We start from the raw sequence: 27300 nt of genomic DNA, 5'->3' as shown, positions 1-27300 counted from the left end.
TTCAAGTGGAAGCTGCCTGAAGAATGGTTTTAACCGCGGCTTTCAAAGCTTGAAGCCGTTAAAAGAAACTCAAATAGATTGAACATATGCACAGTAAGTCTTTTTGACATTGCTATGCTTATGATCATTCTTTCATTGTTTCTATAGCACTTTTTCAGGTGGGTTCCTGAGTGGACCGCCGTGAAAAAAATGTGTTCACATACCCTAAAGCCCTCATACACATTAGACAAATGTTGGCCATACACCACCGATTTTGACCAGTTTGATTGACATGCTAACGTGTTTGGGACGTTAGTACACTGATTGTCGGGAAAGTTGTTTTTTGGGCATATTTGATTTTGGACTTTCTATTGCTTTGTTCTCCAGCAACTGATCCACCAGCAAAGATCTCTGTCGGTGTCTTTCTCATAGAGAACACAGGAGCTCTCAACGAACGAGTGCTCCTGACTATGGGCAAAATGACAGTGATAGCTGTCTGACAAAACCTGGTCAATGTATCTTTTGGCCAGCAGCCATATGATGTATGGGGGCCTTAACAGGAGGTGTTGGAAGATACTGTATGTCTGATTCTTTCAATTTCCAGGAGGTAAGCTGCAATTGAAATGCTAACAGTGCAATTGCTCACTGTCGCTGATTTCAATCGACATGCATGCTCAGCCAAGTATTCATGTTTATGGCAGCTGTCTTTTGTGCTGTCTAATCTATGACCGGCATAGAGAACCCTGTCTGACTTTAGACCCTTAACATGGCTTAGCACACTTTCACATTGCTTTTTGTGTTTCCGTTGGGGCATACCTCCAAAATACCCCTAAAACGGGGTCCAGACATATGCGCCAACGGGACCATAGACCGTAATGGTGACATCAAAACGAACCTGAGCTCTGCTGTGCACTGTTTACGGAAGTGTACGCCTACAGGAGGCGGACACTCAGGCGCAGTCTACTACGTCTGAGTGTAGGTAGGTAGGTGTAGACTCCAGAAAAAAGTGCACGGCAGACCTCAGGTTCGTTCTGATGTCACCACTACAGTCTATCGGTCCCGCCGGCACATGTGTCCGGACCCCGTTTTGCTGAGGATTTCGGACGTATGCCCCAATGGGCACACAATGTAATGTGAAAGCTCCCTTATAATAAGCTACTCTAAAAAAATAAACATAAATTTTCCAGTGTTAAGACTATAATATATATTTTTTTTAATCAGAGATGTACAAGTTATAACATTCATCCTAATGTATAGACTGACATTTAAAAAAATATACTGGTTAGTAAAGTTAAATAGTGACATCTTGGATTTTCATAGAAATTAATAAAATTGACCACCTGTGACATAAATGTAAAAATAGGATCACAAAACATGGGATTTTTACAGGAAAATCAAGCATATTTTTCTTATATTCACCCTGACACATAAACAATGAACAGTTTATAATAAATCCCTGGAATGTGGCTTTATGTGTGATCTAACCTTCATAAGCCAATAAGGAATGTCTAGTTTAACAAGCAAGAGACATATGTTTCCTGTGTCATGAACAGGTGGCTTAACCAACCAGGGTCATTGATGAGAATTGTGTGATAATGTCATCCCTTGTATGTAGCAAGTGTTGGAAAGATGTTGTAACCTCACAACGGGCAGTTTATAAGGATATGAATCACGGTGGATTATAATAGGTGATGTGTGACAGCTTCAGACTTGTTTTTTTTCTTGGGCGACGATGACAACATTTCATTATTACTGCACTGGGCGAGAGGTTGGTTTCTATTCTGTAAATATGAAGACGTCATCTATTGTATGTAATTACTACTAATATTATTAGGATACTTGAAAAACACTTAGAGCGCTGGAACTTCGAAGGTTTGATGGTTTCTTCTAACATGTATTATTCAGATGGGTCATGTACATTAGCCACACTTGGGTTATACACCAGCCAAGAGTTATGTCATATGATTAGCAATAACACTGGAATTATAATTTATTTACAAAAACACATTTCTCATCAACTGATCTCAGCAAGGAGATAAATGTATGATCTTTGAGGATCCTACCACTGGGATCTCCACTGATTCCAAAAATGAGAGTTCCAGAGTTCCCTGTGTGAAGGTAGCTTTACTGAGCATGTTCGACCACGGCTCCATTCACTGTCTATAGAAGTACTGGATCTCCCAGGGCTTGTGTCACCTCGTTAGACCACGTGTACATTGCAGTTAATCAACGTCTTCAATTGGCTGTTATGCTCACAGTTCCTTTCGGACAAACCTCCAACATCCAAAAGAAGTGTGAGAGCTACAGTCCATTATTGACCGTTCATTGGCTGCAGTGCTCACGTGGCATAACAAGGTCACACAAGCCCTGGGAGACCTGGCACCAACATCGCTCGAGTAGTGCGAGATGTATCAGTTATTTTAATTTTACGCTGAGGAATGTAGTATTTAAGGCATCACTCTTTTTTTTTATTGCCGTACTGGAATGGTACCTCTAATCTAAGTTCCCTGACCCTAAAATTATACTTACCAGCCATCATCTTCATCTTTTACCAGTGCCGCTGTTTTCAGTCTCTAGCATTTTGTGACCTGCCGGATCACTCCAGTGTTTACTGACGATCTGGAAGTCACAACTCAATGAAAGTCTAGGAGAGTCAGAATGAGGTCAGAACAAAGGTCTCATAGACTTACAGTGATAGCTTGAGACCGTTACCTCTGACTTCCAAAGCAGCATCGGGAAGAGCTGAAGACAGCGACTGGTAAGTATACTAGGGTCAGTGAACACCACTCAAGTGGTAAAATTAAAAAAAAAAAAAAGGTGAAGTGGTGCGTTAAGGGGTTGTCTGTGTATTGGACATCCCTTTTAAGTATAACAACCAGTTTCTGGGGTTAAAGTCCTTTAAAGAGACCATTAATGTGTAATTTAAATTGGTTTCAAATTATTAAAACCTCCATAAAATTGTATATCTCTAAGGGTTAACCTTAAGTACCTTTTAAGATTTGTATCAGTCACATTGATATTTTTGTGTGAGCAGTATTTTTGGTCAGAGTTCTGTACCTTACTAAATATAATTATTCTATGTGAATTTATTGTGATTCATTAATTTAAAATGATTTATGTTCTTTCATTACAGGAGAAGATGAAAATGAGGGAAACGTGATGGTGTTAAGTTATCCCCAATATTGCCGATATCGTTCCATTTTGAAACGTATCCAAGCCAAACCATCCTCAGTTTTGGCGGATCAGTTCGTCCAGGCACTCGGTGGAATTCCCATCATCAACAAGAACACAAAGATCCTCTACTGTCGGGACACTTTTGACCACCCTACCCTTATAGACAATGACAGCATATGTGATGAATTTGGTAAGTTTCCTTACTAGTTTCTTTCAGTAGACTGCATTGGTAGATGTTCCATTCTGATGATTGTGTTCGTGGTCAGCAGTAATAGTGAAAGCAATAGTGATGTTGAGGCGGTAAAAGTTATATATAGTTAGACCTGTGTTAAAGAATTTTATTCATGTAAATGGCTTTGGTCTTGATCAAAGAGTTCACAATGTATGAATGCTGTCTACTTCTCGAGAATGAAATGCAATCATAGTGTTTATTGGTATTGAGGCTTGCATGGCCGCCTGCTATCGTGGTCTTGGTGTGGGCATTGGTTTTATGATTTGACAACTGCTTTTGACTATAAATTGCTTATTGGGAAAATTCTTCTTGGCCATTTACCTGTTGAATAAAAAAGCAATACCTATATGACATGAGATTTTTACAATGTGAGGTTAGCTCCCAACATTAAAATGTGATTCCTGTTGCTACTTAGGTCACCTATCTGACTCTTTTGCTTTTAATCAAAATAAAGAGGTTATGCCTTAATCTTACCTATCTCACAGGACAGGATTATTTGCTGATTTCGTAGGGGCTATCCAATTCAGGACCCCCCCTTCACCTCGTTCCCATAGAAAAAGAATAGGGGTCTTCCATTATTTCTGTGCTCGACTACCTCTGTCCTATAGATTTTGAATGACTGTAGAGCCCATACTTACTCCAGCGTTCAACAACTTATAAAGTGTCCTGTGGGTAGGTGACAAGTTATAATTGGGGGACAATCCTTTTTTAAATTCACTGTCATGTAACTTTTGCATTTGAAAAAAAGATTAGTTTCTCGGGGGACTAAGGACCCTAAAATTGGCTTGTGTCACAAGATTGTTATATTTGATTATAGTTTATTTTTTTACTAGTAGTAATTTCTCACTGACGGAGATCTCTGTTTATCACAGTGTTTATTAGGGACCTGGTTAGGACTCCGGAGAATAAATGTTCCATAGAGAGATGATTGAAAAATACTTAAAAATCTCAGCCAGAATATAATGATAGGCTTGAATAGTAGAGTTGGGGGTATTCAGTTGTGGATAATTTGAACCGCTGGTGTTATATCCAACAAAGAAGTCCAATCGAGAGACGGTAACCGAGCGGTTCATTCTCTACGTGATTCAAAGAATCTTTACTTCTTCAGGAGAACCACGCACATGGGATTCTCCTGAAGAAGTAAAGACACTTCGAAATGTGTAGAGAATAAACCGCACTGTTACCCTCTCTCGATTGGACTCCTTTGTTGGATAAAACACCAGCGGAGCAGGTTACCCACAACTTCCAAGTACTCTAAGGGTACTGTCACACTCTGCAACTTTCCAACGATCACGACCAGCGATACGACCTGGCCGTGATCGTTGGAAAGTCGTTGTGTGGTCGCTGGGGAGCTGTCACACAGACCGCTCTCCAGCGACCAACGATGCCGAAGGCCCCGGGTAACCAGGGTAAACATCGGGTTACTAAGCGCAGGGCCGCGCTTAGTAACCCGATGTTTACCCTGGTTACCATCGTAAAAGTAAAAAAAAAAAAACAGTACATACTCACATTCTGGTGTCCGTCAGGTCCCTTGCAGTCTGCTTCCCGCTCTGACTGAGTGCCGCCGTAAAGTGAAAGCAGATCACAGCGGTGACGTCACCGCTGTGCTCTGCTCTTACTTTCCGGCCGGGAGTCAGTCAGAGCGGGAAGCAGACTGCGAGGGACCTGACGGACACCAGAATGTGAGTATGTACTGTTTGTTTTTTTTTACTTTTACGATGGTAACCAGGGTAAACATCGGGTTACTAAGCACAGCCCTGCGCTTAGTAACCCGATGTTTACCCTGGTTACAAGCTCACGCACACGCTCATGACAGCGGGAGATCCAGCGACGAAAGAAAGAAAGTTCCAAACGATCTGCTACGACGTACGATTCTCAGCGGGGTCCCTGATCGCTGCTGCGTGTCAGACACAGCGATATCGTATGGATATCGCTGGAACGTACCGTCGTAGCGACAAAAGTGCCACTGTGTGACAGTACCCTAATACCACGTTGGTTTGCCAACTTGTGGAGCTGGATTCTTATTTGATATCGTGTACAGTGTTGTGTTTGACACAACCACATCCGGTGAGCGGTTTCGCCTTTTGCCTAAACGTTGTAATTTGGATATTACCCTATTGTGCTTTTATTGAATCTCTGAATAGTAGAATAGACTCTTCTATCTGCCCCTACACTTACCATATGAATGGAAAGTTGTTCGAAGGTTGTGACAATAAGGAGGGCAATCACTGACTTATCGGGGTTGTCAACTTTTATCCTCGTTTTACTAAACGTTTTGGGGACATGATTTTATTGCACTTACTAATTAGTATTCTCCTCCTTTCCTCTTGCTTGTTAGTGCCACCATCCACACTGGACAACATTCCTGTTCCCAAAATGCAGTAGATGGAGGGGAATGACCAGATCTGTCCATCAGCCGCCTCCAGTTGATGAGCAGCTTTTCCTTGCGCGGTGCTTTTAGATTGAACAGGTCTGGTGCAGTATGGGATGAAGGCAGTACTAACACGCTTAGGAGAATCTATAAAACATATTAGCACATGTCACAAAACATGTCCACAGCACATTTGTCAAAAATGAAGGGAACATTGACACCTCCTTTAATAATGATCAAAGCTGTGCTGAAGCCTATGGTGCTGCCAACCGGTGTAAGGAGGCATGTCATTTGTTGGGTCCCGATCAGATCGCTTTCCTTCCCAAGCTTTTTAGTTATGCTGGAGGATACTGTGGACTAAGCCTGCAGGGCTGTACAATGTCTTGATCATTGATAGCTGAGGAAGGGTTTAAATATCTTTATCTGCACCTGGCTCCACAAGAACTTTATTAGCTGTGTAAACAATCCATAAGAATTACATTTTCTTTCTTGTTTTCTCGGTGTCTCCTACAGTAACAGCGTTACATATAATCCATCTTTTTCCAATAAATGTGAACACATGCTCAGTGCGAGAATACAATCTGAACATATTGATTCCCCTGAGCGCGAGCTGGTACAACATGCCCTTGCATAGCTGAAACACGATTATATCCAGCATGCTAATTCTCGAAATAATTATTGAAGGAGTCATGTACGATTGCCAAATGATATTATTAGGACTATTTATAGGCGCCGTGTTTACTGCTACATTACCTGCGATTAAAATGTGAGATTCTGTGCTTTATAAATCTCACAGGTATCCTAAAGCTGAATTATCAAACTATTATGTACTATTACTATGTAAGACAGCCTGTGGAACTTACTTTCTAATTATTATTCTCAGCCGCTTCTTTATAACGTTTAGCTAATTATTTTAATATGATGAAATACTGTTTGTAAGCAACATTGTAATTAAATATTTGTGATTGTTGTTGTAATCATCATATTTATTCATTTTATTATTGTGCTGTAAATATGCATAAGGAATATTGTGATAGGAAATTCTAATATTTGGTCTTTTAAAAAAAAATAGGGGCAGATATTTGAGATTTGCATCTTTAATTCTTATTATATGCACACCATATGTTTTTTATCTCCATGTTGCTGAGGTCGGCACTACTTCCTTTGAGTTGCGCACCGGCCGGCATGGTCATGCATCTTAGAAGCTACCAGGCGGACTGCCTGAGCTCTGCCCTTAATGATTGCACAAAGCACTCCTGAAAAGCAGTTTGACTTCCCTAGATCACCAGGGATCCTCACATTAAATCCACTAGCTGCGCCCTAGGCCACCAGGTATTCTTACAATAACCACTTTACTGCCCTAGATCACCAGGGATCCTCACATTAAATCCACTAGCTTCCCTAGGCCACCAGGGATTCTTACAATAACCACTTTACTGCCCTAGATCACCAGGGATCCTAACATTAAATCCACTAGCTGCGCGCTAGGCCACCAGGTATTCTTACAATAACCACTTTACTGCCCTAGATCACTAGGGATCCTCACATTAAATCCACTAGCTGCCCTAGGCCACCAGGTATTCTTACAATAACCACTTTACTGCCCTAGATCACAGGGATCCTCACATTAAATCCACTAGCTGCCCTAGGCCACCAGGTATTCTTACAATAACCACTTTACTGCCCTAGATCACCAGGGATCCTCACATTAAATCCACTAGCTGCCCTAGGCCACCAGGGATTCTTACAATAACCACTTTACTGCCCTAGATCACCAGGGATCCTCACATTAAATCCACTAGCTGCCCTAGACCACCACGGATTCTTACAATAACCACTTTACTGCCCTAGATCACCAGGGATCTTCACATTAAATCCACTAGCTGCCCTAGGCCACCAGGGATTCTTACAATAACCACTTTACTGCCCTAGATCACCAGGGATCCTCACATTAAATCCACTAGCTGCCCTAGACCACCAAGGATTCTTACAGTAACCACCTTACTGCCCTAGGTCACCAGGGATTCTGATATGAAAAACATTGCTGCCTTAGACCACCATGGATACTTTATACTAAATCTTTCATTTCCCTAGATCACTAGTGATTCTAATATGAAATACATCGCTGCTTTAGACCTCCATGTATAATTGATACTAAAACATTCACTTCTCTAACCACCAGGGATTCTGATATGAAATAAGTTTCTGCTTTAGACCACCATGGATACTTTATAGTAAAACCTTCACTACCCTAGACCACCAGGGATTCTGATATGAAAAACATTGCAGCCTTAGACCACTGAGGATACTTGATACTAAAATGTTCACTGCTCTAGACCACCAGGAATATTGGTATTAAAGCCTTCACTGTTTTAGACCAGCAAGGATTCTGGTATTAATCTCTTTATTTCCCTACACCTCAAAGAAATCCCCCTAGACCACCATGTATACTATTCTCCATTCTTCAGCTGCAAAGACTAAAGGACCAATTGGCAGCTTGATAATACCTGTGCAAAGGATGCACACTGATCGATCTGTAGTAGATCACTCAGTGCACATAAGATTATCAGCACTATTTTAAACGCCCCCATACACATTAGCCTAACATTGGCCAAGCCTGTCGATATCGGTCTAATGTGCATGGGGACACCGGTCAACTGACCATTGAGGGCGATGTTTGAGTCAAGTCCAATTTTGGACTGCCGATCACGTTGTTCTCATGTCAGCCGGAGACTCTCTCTCATAGGGAACAAAGGAGCACTTGGCCAAACGAGCCCTCCTCTCTATGGAAGAGGTGGCTGATGGCCAAACGATTGGCCCATGCATCGATCCGCTGACAGCCATCCAATGCGTATGGCCGGCTTAAAGGGAGGTAAGAGAATGAACTTTAGCATTTCAGCCAACCAGCATCTGCACTTCAAACATAAAACATCCAGGATGGGGACCAGTTGATATCCAGATAGCAGATCAGATTTGTGGAAATTAGGGCAAATTACGGTACCTCTTAGACCTGATGAGGTTGGTGTACTTATTTTGAAAATTCATGTCAGAATGGCCCTGTAATACTCAAGCTGGAGCTGGACTGTAAAATGCTCATTTCAAAATTAGGTAGGGAAACTTTCTAAATCACAGACATTCTGATAGGGATTTTCATAGTAAGTGAACATCATCTGACTGACACTTTTAGGAGCAATTGACTGAAATCCACCAATCTTTGCATTTAGGAAAATCCCAAAGTATATTAATATTTTCAAAACAAATATTTTTTTTTATTACTTTAGTTGTGAAATTGTTTTTCTTTTCATTTATAATTACATTTTGTCCCCTTTCTCATACATTTGTGTATGTTGCTCCTCCACTCCCAGGCACTTACCATAAATTATAGCATTTACTGGTAAAGAAATCTCAATCCACTGGCCGGTACAAAGATATCGCTGTTAATGGCAGAAATATTGTTTATAGTATTGTGCAATTTCTGTCTGAAGCTATGAAATGCAAATCTACGTCTTCCTTTTTATTTACTGGTACATTAGTTAGAATGACTGTTTCTGCATACTTTAAGCATGAATAATCCCCTTCACAAAATGACTGTTTCGAAAAAAACCACATTTGCTTCTCATTCTGTTTCTCAACACCCACTCACAATAATTGTCTTGTGTAGCTGTTTTTTGTCCTCGTGTTTAAGAATATTTCACATCGAAAGCCTGTAGATGGGATCACTCAGAATATAAACACACGTTCTAATATATTTTTGCTTCACATCTGCTTTACATTACATTATAATGTGCTGTTATAGATAATTTCAACAAATTGAAAAAAAAAAAGGCAATCGGCACTACTGAGCCTGGGCCAGTACTAAATGTACATATTAGGAGCCTGTAGACACAGATTGTCTGGTATTTTAGCCTGGCCGCACTCATTAGATACTCCAATCTGGCCAACAGCTATCTCTCCCCACTCCCCATATACCGTACATATATTTTTGGATAAGCTTGCATCCATCTTCTGAAGGAAAAGGGAAATAAGCCACCATCAGGCTCCATTGGCTGAGGTTCTGTTCCCTCGAGAACAAGAGGATTGGTAAGATGTAATTCAGCTTCCAAATCGCTCTTTCTTGACATTGGGTACAGGAAAGTTGGGAAGGACGCACCGGTCAACATATTGAGGGTTGCCCAGTCAATATATTGCTAAGGACGTCTTCACATGTCCAGGATTCACGGTCCGTGTATGAACCACAACTTCAGAAACAGTGCCTAGACTCCTGAACCCAACTCAACAACCTCATGGGCATAAGAGAGGCTGTTGAGTTCAGGTTTGGAGATTACGGTCTGTAACGCTGATGCATGAAACTGACCTCATGTGTAGGGCAGGCTTGAGACTCCAGTAGACCAAGCTTAAAGTCACGTATGGTAATAACATCTTCAGCCATTAACTTATTCCTCATACACTTAATGCTCCTTGGGTGGCCTCCTCTTGCACCGACAACACTGTAAATGACTAACTTTGAATATAACTAATATAATATTTCTGTAAATATTACCTATATTAGGCCCACTACATCTACACAAAACCAAAGAAATGAGCCAGAGCATAATTTGGTCTATGTGCAATAATAAGAGCACGTTCACACTGTGGCTATTTCACAGACAAAAATCCAACAAAAAAAAAACAAAACAAAATGAGCATGTACCCTAGAGCAAGTAAATACGTAGTAACAGTGCATGTAATAATAGTGTACTTAGTTACCACGGTCTTGATTAAAAAAAAGCATAAAAGCCATCTTACCGCGACAAAGTGTGCCCAATTGGGAAAGTCTTGTCTCTAGTATTAAAACCTTACCTTGAGTCAGCCGAACTCAATGTGAATAAGGACAGATCAGGACACGGACTGTTCAGGCACCTGCCCAATGGAAGGTATATAGATTAAATGCCTAGCTCAGAAAAGGGGAGGAACTCCCCTGTTTGTATAAAGTACAAGAAACTACAGCAAAACCAAATAAATGAGCCGGAGCATAAGTTGGTATATGTGCAATGTATAAGAGCACGTTCACACTGTGACCATTCCACAGACAAAACTCAAGTAAAAAAAATATGAACATTTACACTATAGTAACTAAATAAGTAAAAAGGTTTTTTTAGGTTATTTGTTCCACCTGTAGCCCTGGGCCAGGTTCACGAGGTTGTAGCTTGAATTATTGGGATAGATGTTGCATGAGTGTAATGCATTGGTTGACAGGACTTCTTTCTATTTACTGGTCATGGATATTATAATAACTTCAGGTTAACAGAAAGATAAAGGTTTTATATTAGTGATTAGTGATGAGCGAATATACTCATTACTCGAGATTTCCCGAGCATGCTCGGGGGTCCTCCGAGTATTTTTAGTGCTCGGAGATTTCGTTTTCCTCACCACAGGTGAATGATTTACATCTGTTAACCAGCATAAGTACATGTGGGGGTTGCCTGGTTGCTAGGGAATCCCCACATGTACTTATACTGGCTAATAGCTGTAAATCATCCAGCTGCGGCAAGAAAAACTAAATCTCCGAGCACTAAAAAATACTCGGAGGACCCCCGAGCATGCTCGGGAAATCTCGAGTAACGAGTATATTCGCTCATCACTATTAGCGATTTATACAATTGTACATGCTTTTTTTTTTTCAAAAGTAGCTAAGGTTTGTTATTAAGAGCCTGCGATTTCAGAAAGAGTGTATACTTACCTAGTTTCCCAGTCACCCCTATAAAATATCATAGCTCTTTGTTTTAAAAAACAGGTTGTATAAGTATCCAGCCAGTCGCTTTCATATGTATAAAGTGATGACAGATTAACCTTAGCTGCAACCGAATGGAACAAGCAATGCCTGTATTATTAAAAGACTGATATTTATCCAAAGGATTTGTAAAGAGATCAGAAGAATTTAAGCATTTTGTAAATGCTTTGCAAAGAGCAAAAAACAATAATGAGGAAGCCGTTGGAATTTAACTCTATGAAGCCCGATAGCTTCGTACACAAAACAAAAATATGGCAAAACAACTTTTTATTTTTTCATTTTCATTGTAGATTGTAACCTCTCGCGAGCAGGATCGTCTTATTTTGCTTTAATTATTGTATTATCTTTAACGGTGTAACTGATGACTTGTGTATGAACTGTTAAACTGTAAAGCGCTGCGAAATGTGTTGACGCTATATAAAGATTATTATTATTATTGTATTATAATTTTCTCTATAGGTCTGTAATAAGTAGAGATGGGTGAATCTTGAAATTCAAATTCTCCTAACTTTGCCAAATGTTCCCCCAGAATATGATTCACGCTGAATCGATTTGCCGCAAATTACAAGTAGTGCAAAGTCTCCAATTGCCTAGAAAAGTTGTGCGTGACTTTTCTGCAACAGGCTTTTTAGTACAGACAGTTTTAGTAATGTTAATGTAACCTTAGCATATATGCTATGAATAATCCGCTGGTAATTTTCTTCACTGCTGCGTTATCACACACTATTGGTACAGTTTTTTCAGTGTTTTATGACTTTCCCTCCTCTGTGCGACTCAGATGTGAGGTGTGACGTCCTCTCACTATCCAGATTCACCACAAATTGGCTACAATATTTTCTGCTTCTGTTTTACACAGGCGATGATAGTCCATCCTGATTTACTGTGCTACGCCATGTGATAGCAGCAAGACATGACAGGGAAGGCCGCCAAGCCACGCCAGAGGTCATGTAACGCTACCCTGGCGGAGGCAATCTTCTTATGCTATGTGTAAAATGGGCGCAACCATTTGAGAAGATTTGAACAAACCAAATGTCAAATTGTTCGAATTAGCGGAGTTCACCAAATTCCTAAAAATTTTAAGACAAATTTGATTAGCATGAAATTGATGTACTCATCTCTAGTAATAAATATCACATTTCCATCCAAAAACCTGAAAAAAATCCATATGTTAATTTGCAAACATAATTTAATTTTTATGTGTATTTTTCTAGAGTTGACTTCCGATATTTGTAATTCATACACTTAGCTACCAATGAACTCTTAAAAAGGAATTGTACTTTCATCAAACTTTGCGTAAACCACTAGTACAGGCAATTATAAGAAACTTTGTAATGTATCTTGTCAGAGAAATCAGCTTCCTTCCCCATTTCTCAGACACTTCTTCGCCTCTCCCCCGCCTATTGAACTTGTCATCAATTGTAAAGTTTCAGCTCAAGTCCATCATGTTCAGAGGAGACAGAATGCTGGTGCAAAGGAAGGGGAGAGGAGGAGTGAGCAGCAGGAAAGGGAACGGACAGAAAAAAATGGTTTAGAGCTATATAACAAGTGTATTACCTCATCAGAGCTCGATTTCAGATCAAGACTGCTCAGCTCTGCTGTATAATGTTCCTCATATTGCTGCAGCTTGACTTTGTGAGCTAAAAAGTGAATGAAGGACAGACATTCCTCTCTGTCCTGTGCTGTCTATGTGAGTAATCACTGCAGCTCACCTCTTCCCCACAGCTCCCAGTCGAATGCAAACTAAATGTTAAAGTTGTTTCAGCCACTTTTGAAATTGGGACAACAGGACGTGCAGTCATGTTTATTGCATTTTTTTAACTTCTCAGCTTCTCATTGTAAAACTTTCCATTTGTTATTAACTCTAACATATTGATAAAATGACATAGGAAGAGGAACATGACAACATTTCTACCATCCTAACTTCCTATTTAGCAATTTACGTTATTTTTATATTTGTAGTTTAAATTAACTAGAATAAGAAAAAAAGATTTGCTGCCTTTCCTTGTTACCAATCTCAGTTTTCCTCCAATTTCTTCCTTCGTAAATCACTGATTTGAAATTCTCTTCCCTTACAGTCGTTTCTTTCCATGCTCACGGTTGCCCCCTGCTGCACAATGCATTTTACGTAGCTTGCCATGCAGAATGCTGAAAAGGATATAGAGACTTCTGAATCAGGAAAGTGGTTACTGCCTGATGCTCGTTCAGCCAGTGACTTCATTTACGAGATAAGAGTTTATTTACTTCACCGGCAATAACTGCTACAATATTGCACCCTATGGGAGTCATCGGAATATTCATAGGTGACCGGAATTGCACTTAAACCATAAAACAGGGAAAGGTTCAATTATCAAATAATCTATGTGACAGATGTGTGTATAACCCTTCTGAGATTGCCCTACTTGAGCAGATATTCTGCAAGATGACTCTCAGTGATCGCTTACATGCTGACCTTGTGATTGTCCTCTCTCCGTGTGCCTCAGGCGCTGCAACTAGACGTAGTTCTCTCCAGTTTTGTGAAATGTAATATACTGTACTTCTGCCTTTGTTCACTTCGTAGACCATCAATTCCGGGGAAACGATTCTTAGTATAAAATTGTGAAATAATATTACACAGTGGCACAACTGTCAAGCCGTAGATCACGCTTTTGTATTGTCCAAGGCGGCTGAGTTCTGCAGTGGTTTAGTCTTTGGAATTGTTAAAAGCCTCCATACGTACCCTGAGTGTATGTATATAGTCCGATCACTTAGTGATGCTGATGAAAGCCCTTATCTCGGTAATGTAAGTTAGTGTGTTTGTTCAACTGTTCCAGACAAATACATCACTGGCTGAGAAAGCAGAGGTTACATTTGTTACAGCGGTTGATATTTTGCACTGAATCTCTTGGGTTGTAGAACTAAATGTTCCTTTTCTGCTTAAACTGTTTTGCGTTATATGTATACACAATACATTTCATCATTTAGGGAGGTGGTATTTGCATAATAGATTAAGGAAGTAATAAAAATGTTCAAACTATGAATAAGGTCAAAGACACCCTCCTCCATCCAGCTGATTTATTCTGTAGAGTCTCCCTACCTGTCGCCCTTCTGTTTCCATCCCGCCGCTTCCTCCTCTGAAAATGGCATTCACTGCAGAGGTAACGCTGAACCACACCTTTACAAAAATGGATAAACATGATTCAGATTTACTACTGTGCTCCTCATGCCATCGCAGTGACTCGGCCATTCTGCATTAAAGGGGTTGTCCGGCCTTTACTTTCTGTGAATGCAGACTTGTGAATCCCCACATCGCGCTCAATGCAGTCTGTGCGTATTCTCCGGTGCGGAGAGTGGACGTTCATGTTACCATAAGAATGTGATTTGCATACTTTGGACCGCATTACGACTAGACTTGTCAGGCCTTGCTCAATACACTTGCATTGAGCAAGGTCGTGGATGTCTAGTTGGCACATGACCACTTGCATGCAAATCACGAACGTGCGGTCATGCCCCTGGCGGTCTCGGTGACCTAGATCGGAAAATCCTCACGGTTCACAGTGTACACTTTATGAGGATTCACAAGTCTGCAGTCACATAGAGTGACTGCAGACTTTTAATCTAAGGAGAAGCGGAACAAAAGAGGTAGGGAGGCCAACCTTTCCAATTCAGCATGACCAGTTGACCAGCTAAAGTATTTCAGAGTTTTTCAATTCTCCCCCGAAAAGATAATGTAATGGAAAAGAGTAAGACCTATCGGACAGGTCGAGTTTCAATAGGCCTAATTCTTTTGTTATATCTGGAGATACTTCAATGCCATAAGTGTTTCAGAAGCCTCTTATTCTACTCTTCCTATTAAAAATACATGTACACTCAACTGAAGCCAGCATACATGTGTATATGCAATCATTGTCATGTCGACCATGACAGCGATGGCAACTTTCTATGCAAATTAAAGGAAACCGAGCAGCAATCCTACTATTTCGGTGGAATTGCGGTTTTACTTTTATTATATAGAAGAATATATTTTTCTAACTTTGCATTTTGTAAGTTACAAAGCAAAGGTGTAATCTGTGGTGCATTTATTGTTGCTAGGAGTGTAGAACGGCTGATGTTGACGCTCTCTCTTTTTTTGTCTTTTCCATGCCTCTTTCTACCTTCTTTCAGTTGCTCATCACTTGTCAGTTTTCCATTGTAAAGTTTTTTTGCTACCCTGACAACATAATGCATATCTGCTGACCGTCATTTCAGGCTTCTTATCATTATTTATCAAAAGCCGCCATAGACAAACCGCATGCAAGAGATGGTAGTTTTTATGTTGAAATTGTCTCTCTTCATCAAACTCGATCATGGAAAGGAAATTTCACTTCCCTCCTGCAAAACGGTTTTCCTCTCTGCGTAAAAACACTTCCTTGTGCAATATTTAGTGTTCGTTGTACTTTTTAGGATGATAAAATGTCATAATGATATTGATTGTTATCAAGGTTTTGGGGGTTTGTTACGCTTTTTCTGCAATGTTTTAATATTTGTCGTTGCCAATGTCCACATATCTCCCCCACATATCTCCCTCTGGCTGTATAGAGAAATGCATGAGCCTAAGGTTTACACTTTATTGGTTATATTAAATGATTGCATAGCACTTTCCAAATGTAATTGTGTGGACCATGGCACTATTTATGGTGGTCCCAGTTTGCTATATCTAGTTTACATTTCGTCCCACAACTCTGATGAAGTTTTCTGAGAATAAAAAATATTATTATGGAATTGCCAGTCATGCAGGTATGTAATATAATCTTTAATGTGGTAAAATTGTAAGATTCGCACTCTTTTGCAAGACAGTATTTCAAAATGCCACATATTAAATGGCCCCTGTCACTTCTACAAACGTAACATTTATCAATTGTAGAAGAAAATGTATGAACTTTGTAATATATAAAGATTACACCTAAGATACAAACTAAATAAGCAAATACCCTACTGTAAGTGAGTAAATAGTAACAGTACATAAAAATGGCTTAGGGTACTTGTTGGTAGGACCGTCCCCATTGGGGTACATCTTGTTGTGGTGGGATGGCTGTTACCCTTTATGATCAAAACAGTGTTTACTAAGTACCCAGTGTTATTTATATGCTCATTTACAGGGTATATGCTAATTTTATTTCTATCTGAAGCTTGGTCTGTTAAATGGCTGCAGTGTGAACGTGCTCCTATACTGTACGTTGCATATGTACTAATTTATGCTATAACCCATTTGTCTGGTTTTGTCTTTATATATATATATATATATATATATATATATATATATATATATATATATATATATATATATACAGTACAGACCAAAAGTTTGGACACACCTTCTCATTTAAAGATTTTTTTGTATTTTCATGACTGTGAAAATTGTACATTCACACTGAAGGCATCAAAACTATGAATTAACACATGTGGAATTATATATTTTACAAAAAAGTGTGAAACAACTGAAAATATGTCTTATATTCTAGGTTCTTCAAAGTAGCCACCTTTTGCTTTGATGACTGCTTTGCACACTCTTGGCATTCTCTTGATGAGCTTCAAGAGGTAGTCACCGGAAATGGTTTTCACTTCACAGTTGTGCCCTGTCAGGTTTAATAAGTGGGATTTCTTGCGTTATAAATGGGGTTGGGACCATCAGTTGTGTTGTGCAGAAGTCTGGTGGATACACAGCTGATAGTCCTACTGAAAAGACTGTTAGAATTTGTATTATGGCAGGAAAAAAGCAGCTAAGTAAAGAAAAACTAGTGGCCATCATTACTTTAAGAAATGAAGGTCAGTCAGTCCGAAAAATTGGGAAAACTTTGAAAGTGTCGCCAAGTGCAGTTGCAAAAACCATCTAGCGCTACAAAGAAACTGGCTCACATGAGGACCGCCCCAGGAAAGGAAGACCAAGAGTCACCTCTGCTTCTGAGGATAGGTTTATCCGAGTCACCAGCCTCAGAAATCGCAGGTTAACAGCAGCTCAGATTAGAGACCAGGTCCATGCCACACAGAGTTCTAGCAGCAGACACATCTCTACAACAACTGTTAAGAATAGACTTTGTGCAACAGGCCTTCATGGTAAAATAGCTGATAGGAAACCACTGCTAAGGACAGGCAACAAGCAGAAGAGACTTGTTTGGGCTAAAGAACACAAGAAATGGACATTAGACCAGTGGAAATCTGTGCTTTGGTCTGAGGAGTCCAAATTTGAGATCTTTGGTTCCAACCCCCGTGTCTTTGTGCGACGCAGAAAAGGTGAACGGATGGACACTACATGCCTGGTTCCTACCGTGAAGCATGGAGGAGGAGGTGTGATGGTGTGGGGGTGCTTTGCTGGTGACACTGTTGGGGATATATTCAAAATTGAAGGCATACTTAACCAGCATGGCTACCACAGCATCTTGCAGCAGCATGCTATTCCATCCAGTTTGCGTTTAGTTGGACCATCATTTATTTTTCAACAGGACAACGACTCCGTAGTCATGAAAATACAGAAAAATCTTTAAATGAGAAGGTGTGTCCAAACTTTTGCTCTGTACTGTATATACCTGGAATCATTAGGGGGGGGGGGCAGAGGAATGGAGAAAAAAAAAGGAGTTTATCACACCCCAGCACTGGATTCACAGTTGTACTGCTGAGTACTACTGTATACATGTCCCCCTTGCTGTTGCTGCTTCTGAACATGTGCTACATAAAGACAGACCAGCAGAAATCTTGCATATTTGTGTGTGCTGTGTATGGGAAAGATCATAGCAGCCAGTCTACACCCACTAGCGCAGAGACCATTGAAAATTAGATGTAGAGGGGAGAACTGGTGAAAAGTGCAGGATACAAGTCATAAAATAGCGAGAAATAGTGGTCATACATGTGACTGCTTGTTCTTAAAAAGTCACGTCAAATGACAAGTAGGCATTCATTAACTGGAAGTCACAGGGAATCTTTGGAGCAAACTCCAAAACAGTTCAAAAAGTTGCAGTTCTTATTTCCACACTCTGCAAGTTCTGTATTGGTAAGAAGTGAAGCATGGATTTCTATGGTGTCTGAAATTTCAATGTGTCTTTACACGCTGAACCTAAAATATTTGACTACAGAATGAATAATCGACTGGTTCAAGCCAATCTGTGAGATCCAGAGCAGAATGCACCTAGTTTCAGTGGGGTGAGGGCAGAATGGGGCATCTGTTTGTAAGCACTCATTTATCAATTATTTTAATTTACAGATTACTTTTTTTTGTCATTAGATTTTTAAGAATGTTATTAACAGGAAGAAAGTATGTGAAATAGCCAAGTGGCACAGACTATATCCCCCATATATATGTCGGTAACATTTCTTCAGGCTTGAAAATGCTTATGATATCTCACAAAGTGTTGTTTTTCTTCTCTCAAGTCTCAACACTTTCCAAACTGAATCCAATAGAAAACAATATACGGTAGGCCGCCCACAACCCTTTGTAAAATAGATTATCTTTTTTTTTTTTTTCCATAATATGTAGTGCCAGATTTGGGATTATTATAGATTATTAATTTACATTATTTTATGTATATTGATATGTATTGCACGTGGTGTGGCAGATGTCATGTACCCTACGGAGAGACATGGCTGCTTTTCATATGATAATCGGGAGATGCTGACAATTTTGAATGGCAGCCTCCTCCTATAGCAGACATTGAAAAAAGCTCACTATTGAAAACCAGATGCATTCTTAAATGAACATTCATATTTATGGATAGATCAGATAAAATACTCTACCAGACAGCGATCAAACATTTTGCCGACAGCTGTGCCCATACGGCGTGCCCAATTTTTTAGGTACATGACCTGATTTAGATGGTCCTCAGTACTTCCTTCATGCTTTACACTTTATTTTGATGTTATTCTCTATCGTTTGTCATTTTGATTCATTCCAAATTTTGTGTTGTGCAAACAAAGACCTTTTTTGTTCTTTGGTGATTTTGCTGAACGTATAAAATTGCATCACATGAGCGAATGTTCTTTCGATGCCGTCAGCAGAACTTCTCTTTAACGGGGACTTTTAGGCTTTTAAGAAGAGAAGTTGACGAGAATCTTGTTCCTTGGATCTATGCCATTTGCCAAACATCAAGGTTCCTCAATACCGTGTAAAAATGTAGATCTCCTGATGGAATGCTCTCTTATCATAGGATAGTAAATTTCCTGGTAATCTGGACTCCAACCTACGAATGACTGAATGTTTGGCACAATAAATTCAAGCCTAACCTACCTGTTTGTCCTGTCTGGCAGCAGTGCATATATGACTATCTTTCTGATGTGTGATAACCCTAAAAAAATAAACTAATAAGATGGGCCAACTACATTTTTCATTTATGTAAAATAATGTTGGTTTCTAATCAGGGCTGTGGAGTCGGTAAGCCAAACCTCCGACTCCTCAATTTCCATGACACGGACTCCACCAAAATGGGCTCCGACTCCACAGCCCTGTTTCTAATTAACACTTATGACTTTTGTACCTTGGACTATGAAATATGTATGGACTATGGCAAGTCTCTAGAAGTAGATAACTTCTTAATAATCATTGTATATATTGACTTCTGTTCCTGTTTATTTTGTTTATTATTATTTTTACATGATTTGGCATTGTGGTCCTCAAAGTCTATTATAGTTTTAGAAGTTGACATTTGGGCGACATTAAAGATTTTAATATCATTGGTAGTTTGGGAACAGGAACAAATTAACAAATGTCTGGTCACGGAGCTCATGCTAAAATGTGTGTCCTCTTGGGTTCCCACATGGAGTGCTGAGATGCGTGGATCATAAAACCATAAGGGTTAACAATTAATTTATAGATTTCTAGGGAACATTTCACAGAGGAAGTGAACTAAAGTTGTACCGTTGTAAAGGCTTTATAGTGCTCAATTTTAAAAGGGACCTGGGATAAAACAGTTAAGGTCGGGGTCACACTTGTTCAGTGCGAGAAACTCGCATCAATACCCGGCACTGCCGCCAGCACTCGGGACCGGAGTGTTCAGCTTCATAGAAATAAATGCAGCCTCACGCCCCGATCCTGAGTATTGGGCGGCAGTTCCAGGATGTGAGAGACTCACGTGCTTCATCTGACACTACATGACAACATCTTGCATCAATCCAAGCGATCAGTGGAGAATTAAATCATGCCAGGAAATTCCGTGCTGTACCAGGGAGGCACAATCTGACACCTTCACGTAGAGAGGTTGACATTAGCCATTGCCATAAACCTTGATCTACTGAGCAGGCATTTCCACTGTTTCCATTATAAGGAGATGAGGCCACAAAGTAGAGACCACCAGGACCAGATAAGCAGCCAAGCATGGGATGCAAAGGACCGTGATGATGCGTTTCGCATCTTTGTTTTTTTTTTGTTTTTTTTTTACATTTTAATCCATTTTCCACCCGTTTAAAATGTATTTTTATCGGCTGGACATCCCGTCTACGTTTTACAATAGTTTTTGGGAAAAATTGTAGTGCTTGGCTGTTGACTTTGGTTCTAACATCATGGATGTTTTAGTATTTTGATCACAAGTTGATGACCTTAGGAAAACCTTTGAGACCTCGTCTGTCGTTATTGAAGACAGTTCATTTTTTTCACTATTTTTTTTTCTAAACAAATCGAACACAGCTGTTACGGCATCGGTCATAGACCGGAACTAGTGTGAACAGAGCCTTTAAGGCGTTTTCCACAGTTGGGAACATTTTTATTTTCACTATTTAAATAATTTGTGCAATTGTGGGTTTTCTTAAATTTTTTTTGCTAAATTTGGTTTATATGGGCTTTTTGTTTCTCTGCAAATTAATCTCTAATGTGGTCTATTGTCATAAAACCGCAGAGAGGAGCTCAGGAAAAGATAGATAAAAAAGTTACGAATACTCCTGTCAGACCATGCTAGCAGGATGATGGACAAAACCTCAGTTAAAGGGAATCTGTCAGCAGATATTTGCTATATAATCCGAGAGCAGAATGATGTAGCAGCAGATACCCTGATTCAAGTGTTATGTCACTTACTGGGCTGTGTGTTGCTATTTCAATAAAATTAGCAGCAGATTATCACTACAGGACTAGGTGTCTCGTGCCTCCTAGTCATCTGCTCTGTGTAACCCCACCCCCTCCACTGATTGGCAGCTTTCTGTCAAAGCATAGTGTCCATCAAGAGTGTGGGCGGGGTTATACACAGCTCAGCATTCTGAGCACTGCGAGATCTACAGCAGATAATAGTGATTATATCAAAATAACAGCAAGCAGCCCAGCAAGTGATACATCGCTGGAATCAGCATCTCTGTCCCTACCTAATGCTCCTCTCAGATTACATAGCAAGAACCTGGTGACAGATTCCCTTTAACTCATTCTTCAGCCAGCACTAGATGGTACAACACAGGAGCTATAAAAGACAAACGGTGCAACATTTTTAAGAAGACACACTAGCAAACATGAACCTTAGCCCTAATTACATGAATTTAAGTAAAAAAATCCCCAAAGGTGAACAACCATTTTTGACTTGTAAAAAAAAACCCCACTAAGGACAGAAGAGGGCGCTGTCATGTTTACACTGTAATCATCTTCAAAGGTTTTATGGATGTTTCCAATTTTCCGCACTGTTGGTAAAGGATTCAATTGCCCTTATATTATTGGTTTCCTTATTGCTATCTTATTTTAGTTCTACAGACACAAGAGCAAAGTACCAGAAAAAACCCCAGACATTTCAGACTGAATGTTAAATATTGATGTGTGTGAATGACTCTTGTAGAAAGCAATGCTATCCCCTGGGAACTAGAGGAAAACCTTTACTTCTAGACTGAGTTAGATGTAACACAACGCGTTTCAGCTTATCTTTAATTCACTTCCTCTAGTTCCTGATCTTTGTAATTACACGGATGCCCTTAGTACATAATGTATCTGTAACCTCCGATCTAAACACCAGACAATCTACGTGTGAAAACAAACTACTGTTAGAGGAGGAAGGGTTCGCTGGACTTTAAATCACAGGTACTGAAAACAGGGCTATAAAAAGAATGGAACTAATAGCAAAAAGATCAGTAGGAAAGGTTCGAGGTGCTGTCCAAGAAACTATATACTGTAGATATATACTCTGGAGAAAATAAGTATTTGATACACTGAAGATTTTGCAAGTTCTCCCACCCACAAAGAATGGAGAGGTGTGTAATCTTAACCATAGGTACACTTCAACTGTGAGACAGAATCGAAAAATAAAATCCAGAAAATCACAAAATAATCATGGCACGAGTCGATGTGTGGGTCGGCAGAGCTTCAGTGATGAACATTGAATATGGACTGAAAATGAATAGAGAAAAAAGTCTGGTTACCTGAGTACTAAGACTAGGGTCACACGAAGTTTTCTCTCCATCCGAAAAAAAAAATCGGTCTCCAATCAGAGTTTGATCAGAGTGGGATCCGATTTTCTGGGAAGTGGAGAGAAAAATTTTTTTCTCCAACTTCTCCATTATGTCAGTCCGTGAAAATTGGGCTGCACTCAGATGTCATCCAAGTGCTTTCCGTTTTCTTTTCACGAACCCATAGACATGAATGGGCGAGGGCCATCCGATTCTCAGAGACAAATCGTGCTTGCTGCAATTTTTTTTTCCCTCCGACCATTCGGATTAGGATATATCGGACACATGCATGGCCCCGTGTGGACTAATGCTATCGATACATCATAATGACGGATAGCACTTGTCTGATTTAAACCGTCATCTTTATTATTCCTAACTGCATATAATATGGATAGTTGGCTTTGTATACCCTTAACATATGGGCGGGTGATGTACCCTATAATAGTGAGCACAGTCCACAGGTGAGAGGATCACATTTGCATCGGTGCTTACACGTCTACACCTACCATGCAGCCTTCGCTCATTTGTTCCGTGTATCTGAGTAACGTTTGTATACTTACAGATGAAACAACGTGATATTAGGTTATGAAAACGAAAACTTGTTTTTGCATTCAGGAAATAAAATTGGTAATTTTTTGTTACAGATTACAGATACAAATAAGTTCAGATCAGCATCTTACAACAAAACACAATGTTTATCCAATGGTGCTAGACTGTCGGAATTGTCATTCTAAGTATGGCAGGAAGTAGATGTCATTTATGGTCTATGAGCAGAGTGACATACAGGTACAGTGAAATGTGTGGTTGTAATTACGCAGAAGAAAACCGAACCATGCACAGTGAGTGTAAGTGGCACGCAGCCCGATCTAGCCTTGATTGTCATTTTCTTTGTACATACTTAATGGTGCTATAGGTTGAGTAACAGCTTGACCTCATTTTAAAGGTTACTAACTTCGGTTTGCACAATAGAACTTGGTAAATCAGTAAGGTAAACACTTAGGTCGGGGAGAGATACAGTTATGAAACCCATAGCCGTTCAATCTGAAAGGTAAATATGCGAAGAAAATTATCTGCACTCTGAGAAGCCGGGCAGATGTCACTTGCGGGCATCTTATTGCCCCGCAGTTATTTTGGGAAATGTTTTAAAAGGTCAAACATCAGCATTTTATTTCTGATCTGTTTTCATACTTAAAAAAAAAATAGTTTTACAATTCCAGGTGAATGTTTGTAAGACACAGTGGAGAATAATACTCACTTTTCAATGTGCCCAGAGCTATGGATAATGTCAGATCTTTCGGGAAATATTCAGATAAGGTTTACACATTCTGCAAAGTGAATGATGGGATTCATTTATTTTACCATTATCTTTAACAGATGACCCCGAATTGTGAATTGCTTTGGGTGTGATAACATTGGTTTTACATAGCTCTCTTGTAAGATTACTGACAATAGTGACTTTTAGATTTCTACCTAAAAGTTAAACATGACTATACATTAGTAACCCAGACTTCAATGTTTTAGATTAGCAATCAAAGTTTGATAAGTAGTATTTTAATTACGGAGATCTGAATTTTTAATTCAGTTTTGTTGCAAGAGGATGAAAAGTGCAAGCTTGAAGTTCAGCCATACGGATAGATAATATTATCAGTATGTTCTATTAACATTAAAGGGCATCTGTCAGTAGGATCAACCTCCTAAGCCGTCTATATGGACATGCAGGTCATTGAAAATGGAATACTATGAAACCCTGATATCTTCAATCTGATGTTTTATTCTAGAGAAATTCATGTTTTTCTTAATATGTAAATGAGCTGTTAAGATCTACGGGCTGGACAGAGATTTCCCTGAGAATCTGCCTCCAGAGATTATTGTAAAGGACAGGTAGTGTTACCAGTGTGAGGGATGTAGATCAGGAGAGCAGACTGTCCAACATTACATGTCTCACACTGGTAACTGCTCCTTTCATTTACAATAATCTCTGGACGCAGATTCTCAGGGAGATCTATGTCCAGCCCATAGATCTTAGCAGGCCATTTAAATATTAGGAAAAATATGCATTTCTCTGGAATAGAATATCGAATCGCAGATATCAATCTATCATTTTATTCAACTACATGCCCAAATAGACAGTTTAGGAGGGTTGATCCTACTGACGGATGCACTTTTAAGTACCATTACCATTGATTGCTGCGAAGCTAAAGGTACCGTCACACTCAGCGACGCTGCAGCGATATAGACAACGAGCCGATCGCTGCAGCGTCGCTGTTTAGGTCGCTGTAGAGATGTCAAACACAGCAGCTCCAGAATGATGCAGGAGCGATCCAGTGACGTAGCGGTGACTCACTTATCGTTCTCACAGGTCGTTAGCTCCATGTTTAACATTGCTGACATCGTTGCTTTTGCTGTCAAACACGACGATACACGCCGATCTGACGACCAAATAAAGTTCTGGACTTCTAGCTCCGACCAGCGATATCACAGCGGGATCCAGATCGCTGCTGCGTGTCAAACACAACGAGATCGCTATCCAGGACGCTGCAACGTCACGGATCGTCGTCGTTCTCATTGTAAAGTTGTTTAGTGTGAAGGTACCTTTAGTTGAAAGGGACAATCATTGTCACTGCACTTTTTTATCATTTCTTCATGAAAAAAATAGATTTTCTCATATTTCTATCAGTAAAAAAAATATCACTCTTTGCTTGTATTTTTCAATATATTTATGTCATGCACACAGTACCTTTGATGGAAAGTCATAGATTGCCTTTCTTTCAATTAATCTTTTTGAGCCTGATTTTTAGACCAATTTATGGGCCCTCATAAAGAACTTGTGGACCCAAAGACATCTAGGTTAATGATTGACACCGTTGGATGGAAAAAAAAACTCCTTAGTGTGTGTTCAGTGAAAAGGACACTTTGATCAAATTATGCATCAAATTATCCACATCAACCCATCAAATATTGTATCAGTCTTTGATATAATTGATTTTTACATTTTGGACCTACCAGAACTTTTGCCATCTGAGTAATTGATATTTGTTTCTATCGAAGTATTTTTAGATTCGCTCAGTATCAGAAAGTTAGTACACTGATCATAAAATATTTTGTATGTAAAATGTCACATATCAAGATAATGTAAATTATATTACTATTAATGGATCTGATAAATCATGTGTTGGTAATGTTCATGAATGTCTGATTTCTTGTAGTTAATAATTTACACCTTTTTCTAAAATTATCGTCATTATTATTTATTTCAAAGTGCTAATATTCCCCTGTTCTCTATATATGAAATACAAAAGAATTTATGAGCACGATGTGTAATAAACATTAGCCCCTGTTTAGGGATGAGCATTGGACAATATGCATGCTGTATGGGGGCACAACATCATATGAGAGATCATTGTGTCCCCATACAGAATGTGTCTCACGTATGGACAGATGGAGTCAATCGGCGCTCGTTGGTAGCCAACAATCTACCCGTCTAAAATGCAGCTTGAGTTATTCGGCAATACAGAAGGCTACTGCAATAGTCTCGGTGGGAGATGTTAATGGTAAGTACTAGCATTTCTGCTGACTCAAGGTTGAGAAAGAAGTTGAGAAATATGGAACTAGAGGTGGTCAGGACTTACAGGATGAAAGATAGGGAAGAATGAAATGTTTTCAGGGGACCGGTGAGACTGCGGAAAAGCTAACTATGAGTAGTAGTTTGGTAAGGAGCATTGATGAATTCAGTTTTCTCGTTAAAGGGAACCTGTCAGCAGGATTGTGCACAGTGACCTACACACAGTGTCAGGTTGGCGCCGTTATACTGATTACAATGATACCTTGGTTGATGAAATCCGTCTTGTGGTTGTTTCTTAATCTTTATTCTCAGTTTTGAGTTAATGATATGCTCGTGCTCCGGGACGGCCTGTGGGGGGTCTTCATGTGGTGTCTGATTAGGTATTCATCAGTATCGCTTCTGACAAGACATCGATCCCTCTGTGACCTGCCCCCTAGTTTACATAATTAATATTATATATATACGGTATCTTAGAAAAAAGAAAGCCTTCTGCAGGAGGCAGGCACTGGCGGTGACACCTGCGCTGCAGCCTGATCGCATATGTAATGAATTATATACTACTGCGCAGGCGGCGCCATTTTGGAGAAGGACATTTTTATTTTCCTCAGTAAGATGGTCCTGCCTATCATCGATAGCTACTGCGCTCGCGCGGATTGCGCCATTTTCAAACAATGTTTTTTTTTTTAGGAATTTCAGGATTACTTCAAACAAATGTGTATATAATTCATTACATATGCGATCATGCTGCAGCGCAGGTTCCACCGCCACTGCCTGCCTCCTGCAGAAGACATACTGATGAATACCTAATCACAGCACCACATGAAGACCCCCACAGGCCGCCCCGGAGCACGAGCATATCATAA

General features: G+C 39.8%; 1 protein-coding gene across 1 annotated transcript in view; it reads left to right on the top strand.

Moving 5' to 3' along the window:
* Positions 1-27300, top strand: part of ARID5B (AT-rich interaction domain 5B) — a 350123-nt gene that overhangs the window by 159038 nt on the left and 163785 nt on the right. Inside the window, exon 4 of the mRNA XM_077258777.1 lies at positions 3113-3343. Coding sequence (XP_077114892.1) covers positions 3113-3343 — 231 coding nt within the window. The remainder of the gene's footprint in view (positions 1-3112; positions 3344-27300) is intronic.

Source organism: Ranitomeya variabilis, chromosome 4 (genome assembly GCF_051348905.1).
Source record: "Ranitomeya variabilis isolate aRanVar5 chromosome 4, aRanVar5.hap1, whole genome shotgun sequence".
Classification (NCBI taxonomy): domain Eukaryota; kingdom Metazoa; phylum Chordata; class Amphibia; order Anura; family Dendrobatidae; genus Ranitomeya; species Ranitomeya variabilis.
This window is presented reverse-complemented; position numbering and strand designations above follow the sequence as displayed.